This window comes from Oncorhynchus tshawytscha, linkage group LG27 (genome assembly GCF_018296145.1).
Source record: "Oncorhynchus tshawytscha isolate Ot180627B linkage group LG27, Otsh_v2.0, whole genome shotgun sequence".
Taxonomy (NCBI): domain Eukaryota; kingdom Metazoa; phylum Chordata; class Actinopteri; order Salmoniformes; family Salmonidae; genus Oncorhynchus; species Oncorhynchus tshawytscha.
In genome coordinates, this window is record NC_056455.1 from 17,353,918 (window position 1) to 17,363,429 (window position 9,512).

At 41.1% G+C, this 9,512-nt stretch overlaps 1 protein-coding gene across 1 annotated transcript; it reads left to right on the forward strand.

Moving 5' to 3' along the window:
* The first annotated feature begins 1,220 nt into the window (after positions 1–1,220).
* Positions 1,221–8,214, forward strand: LOC112215389 (chromobox protein homolog 2-like). Its single transcript, XM_024374387.2, has 5 exons — positions 1,221–1,922; positions 2,009–2,052; positions 3,395–3,460; positions 4,219–4,288; positions 4,386–8,214. Exons 1-5 carry the CDS (start codon positions 1,851–1,853, stop codon positions 5,814–5,816), a joined length of 1,683 nt encoding a protein of 560 aa, XP_024230155.1. The 5' UTR covers positions 1,221–1,850; the 3' UTR covers positions 5,817–8,214.
* The last annotated feature ends 1,298 nt before the right edge of the window (positions 8,215–9,512 follow it).

Consider the following 9,512-nt stretch of genomic DNA (forward strand, 5'->3'; position numbering starts at 1 on the left):
AATACACCTGACTATATGTCTACAAAATCCCTGACTTTGTGCAAGTGTACCTTGAAGAATTGATGCTGTTTTGAAGGCAAAGGGTGGTCACACCAAATATGGATTGGTTTAGATTTTTCTTCTGTTCACTCACTTTGCATTTTGTTAATAGATCAAAATGATCTATTAACATGTCTATTTTTTACAGCATTTTTTCACACCTGCCTAAAGCTTTTGCACAGTACTGTATTTCTTGACATGACCTTACAGATATATTTTATATATATTGTCATTTGATGATATATCAACTGGATTTAAGATGGTGATTACTAATTGTTAAAATAATATGTGAAAATACAACACGTGACAAGATAATTATCTAAATTAATAGGGAATTACATCGAAAATCTGCATTTTAACTTTTTTAATTATACTGTAAATTATGACATACTATCATTACAGGTCATCATTATGCTAGTGAACATTACCAGAAAAGTAATACAATTAGAATAAAGTAACAGGCCTGACTAAAGGCCTTCCATTTTAAATAATAGAAAAGGAATTGGGTATGGGGGGGAAGTTCTATTTTTCATACAAGGCTTTCAGTAACATATTTTCCAGGGAAAACTCCAATAGAGTACCACAGTATGAGTCATTATACCCATAAAACCTAGCGGTCAAACAGGGAAATGGGTCCAATCATTTTTCCACCATTCATTTTTCCCATAGGGGGTTTTAGTTACACTTAAAATAAGGGCTGTGTTTTGTGTAGGCTTACCCTGGCGTGAGATGTTGATAACCATGCAAATCTCTCTTGGACAAGGTGACTTTTATCAATACATTCGCCTGTATTTACCCCACAAAAATGAAATAATAATTAGCTACAAATACCATGATGATCTGGACGAGACTGCCGAATCGAGGCAAAGGTAAGAATCTCTGGATTAACTATCTAATGTTGGCTAAATGTAGTAATGAATAAATTGACTAAACTTCTGTTAGACAAGGTGTCAGCTAGAGATGACATGCAGGGGATTGCAGGGCTTTGTAGTATTGCATGATGCTAATTAGCATTTTCGAATCAGAGAGTAAATAGAGCCGATTATATTTATAAAAGTCACCTTGCCCGAGAGGTTTATATGGTTTTCAATACGTCACGCCAGGGTAAGCCTAAATGGAGCACAGCCCTTATTTTTAAGTGTTTCTAAAATCCACTATGGGAAAAATGAATGGTGGAAAAATGATTGGAACCATTTCCCTGTTTGACCGCTAGGTTTTGTGGGTATTATGACGCTGCCACTGTGGTGCTCAATAAACCACAACAGAGAGGAAGAGGTGAAGGGAGAGTTTACTCCGCCCAAAATCTGTCCATGAAACAGGCCACGAAGGGAGGCATTTTTGCATGGAGGTCAATGAGAGTGTCCAATTTGGTCAACAACAGATGTAATTGCTAATTTGTTACATGAGGCTTATTTGATCTGTTCTAAGTTTCATAATGGTTATGTTGTTAGGAATTCGCTGATATGTGGACGCACGTGGCATTTCGGAAACAAAAAACGACTTTATATTGTAGTTCAGACACGTATCTGCCCTTTCATTGGCTATAATGTTCTCACCTGATCTGGCCTCCTCCCTCCCGCCTTCCATCTTTGAGGACATGTAGTTCCATTGCTTGAGCGGTCACTCGATTATCTTGTCAATATAATATAACATTTTTGACCACAATATGTGAAAACGATTTGATTGGTCACACGTCGAGGTGTGACGTTAACAGGGACGGTAACTGCCAAGGGACAAGCTTCGAGAATGCGTTTTCTTTCCGCCCTCTTTTCCATTCTTTTCATAAAATACTAGAGTAGGCAAGAGCGAACATGGAGGAATTGAGCGCCGTAGGAGAACAGGTTTTCGACGCTGAATGCATCCTGAACAAACGTCTAAGAAAGGTTAGATGTTGTCAAATATAATTTTCTCATACCCAAAATATTTTCTGCCCACAGTTTGGTAACATTTCCCTTCTCTATTTTCGCAGGGGAAGTTAGAGTTTCTTGTAAAGTGGAGGGGATGGTCATCCAAGTAAGTACAAGTGGTGCTGCAGCTGCGAGTGCAGCCTCAAACAATGAAAACAACAACAACGTGTCGCTTTTTGCTTCACTGTTGTAGTAAAAGGATTCATACATTGCCTAAATTCGCTCGAAAACATGCTACACGTGAAAACGATAAATTATTGTTTTACGCTTGCCTCCTACTACTATTATTATTATTGGTTTTAAGGTTTGGAAATTAACCTCGTTAGTTATGCAAATCAAACAGATTGTTTAGGGTTTTGGTTTCTCGTATTCAATATCTGCTGGTTTGTCTATTTAAAATTTTCTCAGTAATTAGGCCACACAAACTAGGCTATAGAAACTCGTATTTGATCACTCGCTTACTGGAGCTCTAGCTAATGGTTTATCAATCTAGCTTTATATTATATGCTTTATTGATAAATAAATTACAAGCGGGAGTTGGTAGAGGTTTGGGTTGGGAAACGTATGCCCCGTCTCAAACACATCCCACAAACTACAGTGTCCAGTTGGTACACTTGCCTAATTTTTGTGATGGTTGTTTAAATGTATATGATAATGTGATATAGTTTATTTATTGCCTAACGTGACTCGGTAGTATACATAGAATCTTCGTAAATCAGCCGCCCCCGCCTTTCGGGCGCTCCAGCTGCCAGCGCGTCCTTGTCACAGTTGCCCTTTTCCCTTGTCCCTTCGGTTTCATTGTTGCTATTAATCCCATCATCAATGGGCATTCTGCCTGTCACTCACACCCCGTTCTTAACCCACATCCTCACATTGCTCTCGGATTCTGCCAGCGCCATCGACTTGGTCAATGTGTTGTGATATACACAGGTAAGACGTGGTTGGTGGAAATTATAATGTGCATGCCAATTCGCGATCTCTTTCTACATTAACTCAGTATTGGCCCTTTTGAGATTCTCTGATTCCTGTGAAGGCGGCAGATCCTACACACTTGGTTTTAAATAAACTTCTCTCCTTATCTTCCCCCTTTGCTATGTGGTTAACCCTCCCACTCACAGCTCTTTGCATATGCCTCATATCTCTACACTAGGTTACACACGGCCTCCTTTCTCTAATCACTATGTTAGGTTACACTAGGCCTCCTTTCTCTAATCACTATGTTAGGTTACACCAGGCCTCTTATCTCTACACAGTCACTAGGGTATAGGTTATGCTAGGTCTCTAGTCACTAGGTTAGGTTACACTAGGCCTACATTTCATTAGTGGTACACTGGTCCAATCAGTGCATTGACTAACTTGTATCATCAACTTTTACCAAGAAGTACTGCAATGTGGACATTTTTAAGTGATTTGAGTATTTTGATGGACATATTTTCCTTTTGCTTCAGGCACAATAGCTGGGAGCCCCAAGCGAACATCCTTGACCCAAGATTATTGGCTGCATTTAACAAGAGGTGAGTTTCTATTTGCCCAGGACCTCACTGAGTGAGCTATCCACTATATCCAAACAATGCCCTCTGAAATGCTCAGGCAGGGGTTAATAGTGCCCCATTCAAGCCAATGTGGAGCCCACAGATCGGCATACAATCTATGTTTTCAGGCTGTAAACACATCGATATGAGTTTAGGTTTCCCCAGCCCTTCAAGTTTTATTTGATGGCCGTTCGGTTCAATATACATTTTATTAAAAAAATACATTATTTTGAATTGGTAATGGATAAAATAATGCATTTGTAAAATAAAAGGAGTCATACGTGCCAGTTAATCTTAAAACTGAAGCAGGGAAAATATTTCATTTCAAATGTATACTTTCCTTTGCAAACATACATTTGTAGAAGGATAACAACAATTTAAACGCATATACAGCAGGAAATGAGGGGGTGGAACAAATACAGGAACCAAATTTCCAAAAGTGAAAGCGTATTTAATGATTTCAGATGAGCATCTGGGGATTTTTACTGCAACCCCTGATTTGTTTTTGCCAAGCATTGTGCGTTGCAAGACCAGACAATACTTCACGAGATGTTACTTGTAAAAAATTCTGTCTCGCCATGAACACACATTCCATATGTCTCTGTCAAGAAGAAGGCTACATGTCCTCTCCTCAGATGGTTTCCAAAACACTCAACAGTGCTCGGTCTGTATCCTTGACTCCTGCTCTACTTCTACCATAACTACTGCTTATGAATGTTTCCTATATATTGTTTTTACAGTGAACAAGAAAAGGAAATCCTAATCTGCAAGAGAGGGAAAAGGCCGAGGGGGAGACCTCGAAAAGTTGTGGTATGCTTTCCTCAAGACCTTTACAAATATTGAAAAGTATTTTCTACCAAAATGTCATAAATATAATGTAAAATGACTTCTCTCTTCCTCATTTCAGGAAACTGTGCCTGAAGTGTCAAAGTCAAGCAGCTCTTCGTCATCGTCATCTTCATCTGGCTCATCATCGTCATCTTCTTCCTCTTCGTCCTCCTCGGATGATGACGACGATGATAACAACAATAGAAAGGCAAAACCAGGTCCCAGAACACGGGAGCTCCACCCTGTCCCTCAGAAGAAAGCACAGATTGTTGTGGCTAAGCCGGAGCCCCCGAGGAAGAAGCGAGGCAGGAAAGCACTGCCTGCAGAAATGAAGGCCATTCAACAGAACAAGGGCCAGCGCAAGATCATAAAGACAGTTGCCAAAGACTCCCCTGCAGACCTCCGAGGTGGAATCAAGAAACCCTTTCACCCAGCCAGCTTCACCTTCATGGGGTTGAACAGCAGAGGCCCTCTGAGTGTCCAGGGCAGATGTTCCCTGGCCCAGGGTGGGACTACTAAAAACTCCATGAACACTGCAGGCTCTGGCCGGTCAAATACCTTAGCTTCTCTCTCTTTCAACCAGAGCAAGAGTCAAGCTTCTGACTTCAAACTGTCGGTCTCTGAAGTGGACAGTGGAGCAGGTTTGGACTTAAAAACAACTGCAAGCAAATCTCCTGGCGTAGCAGCGTTGAATTTGCATAACTCCAAACTCTCAACCAGCAATGGCAACCTGCAAGGAGCTTTTCAGCCACAGCTGGGTTCCCACAATGGGCAGAAGAAACCAGATGCCCCTGGGCAAACACCAGTGCAGCAGGTACCCAATAACAAAACTGCTGCCCCCTTCTCCACTCCTAAAGGCCCTGCCAACCAAGCTGCAAGCCTTCAGGCACTAAACCTGCAGAGTGTGAACAAATCATCACCGGGCAACGGTACTCCAGGCAATGGCACCGCGCCAGTGTCCAACCTGCGAAGCACCGCCAACCCAGCACGGAAAGACACAGTTGGTCAGTATGGTCTAGAGAAAAATCCTGTCCAGAGTCCTGCCACGCCTGGTGGACAACAGCCCAGAAAGAACCATCCTGGAGTTGATAAGGTCAAAGCAGAGGAGATCAGTGAAGCGGGTGTCATGACAGAGAGGCCTGAGAGGCTGACTACAACAAGGGCCCAGGGGAGGGTTGAGAAGAGCATTGTCCAGAACCCCTCCGCAGAGGCCAGAGACATCCTGGGCAAGCGGGAGAGATCTGCCTCTAAAGACAGTGGCAAACAGGCTAAGGTCCTCCGGAGTGAGATGAGCACCGGTGAGGAGAGCACCTCAGACTCTGACCAGGATTCTCCCTACCCAAGTAACAGTCAGGACTTGTCCATCTCAGTCCAGACCGGCCAGGACTGGAAGCCCACTCACAGCCTTATCGAGCATGTGTTTGTTACTGACGTCACTGCCAATCTCGTCACTGTCACAGTCAAGGAGTCTCCAACCAGTGTGGGCTTCTTCAACATACATAATTATTGACTGAATACCGGACATTGAGCTACCTAGCAAAGGGGCTGCAAAGTAGACAGCATAGGCCTTAAGTGGGGTATTGAATGAAGTAGATAAGTTAGAGCAGTGTTAATGCACATAGGTTTACTGCAGTGATGCGAAGTTTCCCCTTCTCTACAATGTATTAATCTGAAATCTGCAGACTTACTCTTTTGCTTTGCACCATTAGTAAGACAATGTACTTTTGATATATTGTACACATGAAACAAAACAAGTTAATCAACTGGAGGAAAGCTTTGTCTTACGGGAACTATTCAAGGCCAGGTGTAAACTAGATTGGTAGCTTGTTTCATTACAAAGTAGTAATGCAACTCTTAGGGATGTCATTATAATGTAGCTACCTCTAGTTTAATCCAGCTCTCGTTTTGTATTCAATATTCTTGTGAAGTTCTTCTAGAACGGCAAACTTGGAAGTACTGTTTTTTTTCTCCCTCGAGTATAAGATTTTGTGACCATTACAATCAATTGCCAATTCACATTAGTGTAAAGCACTGTAGTCTTATGTGAAGTGTCAAATTCAAATATGACAAATAATAGCAACATTTTCTGAATTGAAAATGTAATTACTGGAAGAGATCTTGAAGCTATAACATTAACAAAGAAGTTTGCAAGGCAAACCCGGTGTTGCATTGAGGACCAAGTTCTCATCGGTTGAAAATGAGTTTATTTCCTCAGTGCAGTCAGTCTTATCAGTGAAGTATTCCACCCAGGCTGGAGTACGAGGGAAGAAGATACACTATCTTTGTTCTCCCCTAGTGCTCAGATAAGACCGGTTACTGGCCGAGGTTACTCCTCTCCCTTCAGGTTTGTGCTCCCACAACCCCACTAGGGCATTCACTGGCGGGTGTACTCCTGTCACCACTGGTGATTATTATGGATGAGCCCAGTGAATAATTGCTGGTATAGATATGGCAGGATGGTGATGGACAGCACACCTGATGTGACTCCTCCACTAACCCAGCCATAGTACCCGTGAGGGGCCTCTTTGTGTCTTTATGAGCGCTGAGGGCAAGGGATTTCACTACTGTAGGAAGGGTGGAGGCAAAGGAAACCCAACAATGAACTAACTGCCTGGTATTGTTTTTCCTTGGCCACAAAAAAACACCAGATTGAGTGTTTAGCAGCTGGTGTTCAAAGTGTAGGCTGATGAAATGCTAGATATTTTCCTTTGTTACATGCAGTGTGCATACACACACACCACAATCTCATTTTACTCGCTTGCATGGGATCAGGAGTTAGGCTCTGCTACCCACAGAAGAAAAATGTGTTTATCTGATGTAACTGAAAAGAAACCACAACGTCTACTGTCTTTCTGCTCCCTAGAGAGGAGTTTAGCTACACAACTTCAACTGAACTCCCCACTCTAATCGTACTCTGCAGACCATGCTTTAAATGTTTTACTAAAATGAATCAACAAAGGTGTTACCCCAAAGAAAGCTAACGTGTCAGGTTTGCAGAGAAGGATGGTTATTCTAGTGTATCTGTTAATTATACACAGAGGTGGTAATCATTGCTCCCTACTTGTTTAAATCTTGCCACGCAGATGCACCGTGTTTGAAGTGCAGTTGTGTCATGATGTAACCTATGTGGTAGTGTATTGTTTAAACAAATACAAGATATATTTTTGTGAGAATTCTGGAGACACAACATTTGAGTGTGCTTTACCTCTCATACAGATCAGAGTAGCTAGGCATTGTCCAGACATGTTTATTCTTCAACTAGATTTACAATACTTACAGATTTACGGTCAAATTGACTAGACTAGGACCAGCAACCACTTAGGTGGTTTTAAGTGCTTGTATTCAGCTGTTTATGTTGATGGTTTCTATATGCCATAAACACTATTTGAGGCTATCTGGACCCTGGATTTGGAAAAGTGTTCTCTCATATGTTCATATGCAAACATTACTGACATGATTAATCAGAAGCCTTGAAGGAAGACAAGGCATTGTGCCTTGATAGGTGAGAAATTACCCTCATCCACAGGGGTTCTTAAATGTTAATGACATTTGACAATTTATGGGATGATGTGGCACTTACAATTATCAAAGCAATCCAGTTGTATCTCACATTTGACATTAGCTGGAGCCAGGCTACGGACTCCCGTAACAGTGGTTTTATGTTTTCCTCGCTCCATTTCTCAAACTGTGACGCGAGGGAGTGAAGGCATACAAGAAAAGACCATTGTTGGGCTGTGGTCTTTACACATTTGTAATCTTCTTTTGATATACTAACCATTTCATCTGAAGGCTGTATTCTTCAAACTATTTATTTAAACGAGGTCTTCAGGATAGGACAATGTCACCAATCTTTGTATTGTGCATGTTGTCGTGATATTAACCTTTAATAAATAGTACTTTCTTAATAAGTCTGGTAATCATTTCTGTTTTCACTGATCATGTTGGGGGTGCCCCTTAACCCTCAACTCATAATTCCAACCCAAGTCACACTTTCTGTTAATTTGCCTTAGTATTAGAAATTCTGCTGAATTTAAATAGCCAATAGGAGTCTGAATTAAATTATTAGGTACGTGTCAGTGTGTGTTACAAAAATACTTTGCAAAAATACTCTTTGCAGGAGCCTCCTGAATATAATGTAGTTATTCATTCAGTCACTAGATGCTGCTGTTGCATTTCAAACAAGGCCCATTCAGAATGGTGTACTATGTTTCTCCCCCTGTAGGTGTAACAGATGGATGGGTTCACCAATGTAAAGAGGGGTGAGCACTCACTCACACTCACTGGGTTGTGAGACTTGCTGTTCCATTTGAAAAGCACATACTCACATTTTTCACTCTGACAGATCAAATCACTATCTGGTTTAGCTCCTAATTGATCCAATTGGAAATATATCATTTCCCTTCATGGGGATGTGTGTCTGGCTGAGCTAGTTCCAGTACTGTCATTCAGGGTGTTCTAATCTACAGCCCCCTCCGCCTCTATGTGCCTGCTCACCCTGGTCACATCCTCCCTGGCTTTGGATTTAACTTCCACCGTAACAACAAAACAAATATCTACAGTACCAGTCAAAAGTTTGGATTCACCTACACATTCCAGGGTTTTTATTTTTTACAATTTTCTACACTAGAATAATAACTATGAAATAATACACATGGAATCATGTAGTAACACAAAAAGTGTTAAACAAATCAAAATATATTTTATACTTGAGATTTTTCAAAGTAGCCACCCTTTGCCTTGAAGACAACTTTGCACAATCGTGGCCTTCTCTCAACCAATTTCATGAGGTAGTTTTTAAAATGTATTTTTTATTTCACCTTTATTTAACCATGCAGGCCAGTTGAGAACAAGTTCTCATTTACAACTGCGACTTGCCCAAGATAAAGCAAAGCAGTGCGACACAAACAACAACACAGAGTTACACATGGAATAAACAAACGTACAGTCAATAACACAATAGAAAAGTCTATATACAGTATCTACAAATGAGGTAAGATTAGGGAGGTAAGGCAATAAATTGTCCATAGTGGTGAAATAATTACAATTTAGCAATTAAACACTGGAGTGATAGATGTGCAGAAGATAAATGTGCAAGTAGAGATACTGGGGTGCAAAGGAGAATAAAAATAAAACACAACAATATGGAGATGAGATAGTTGGGTGGGCTATTTACAGATGGGCTATGTACAGGTGCAATGATCTGTAA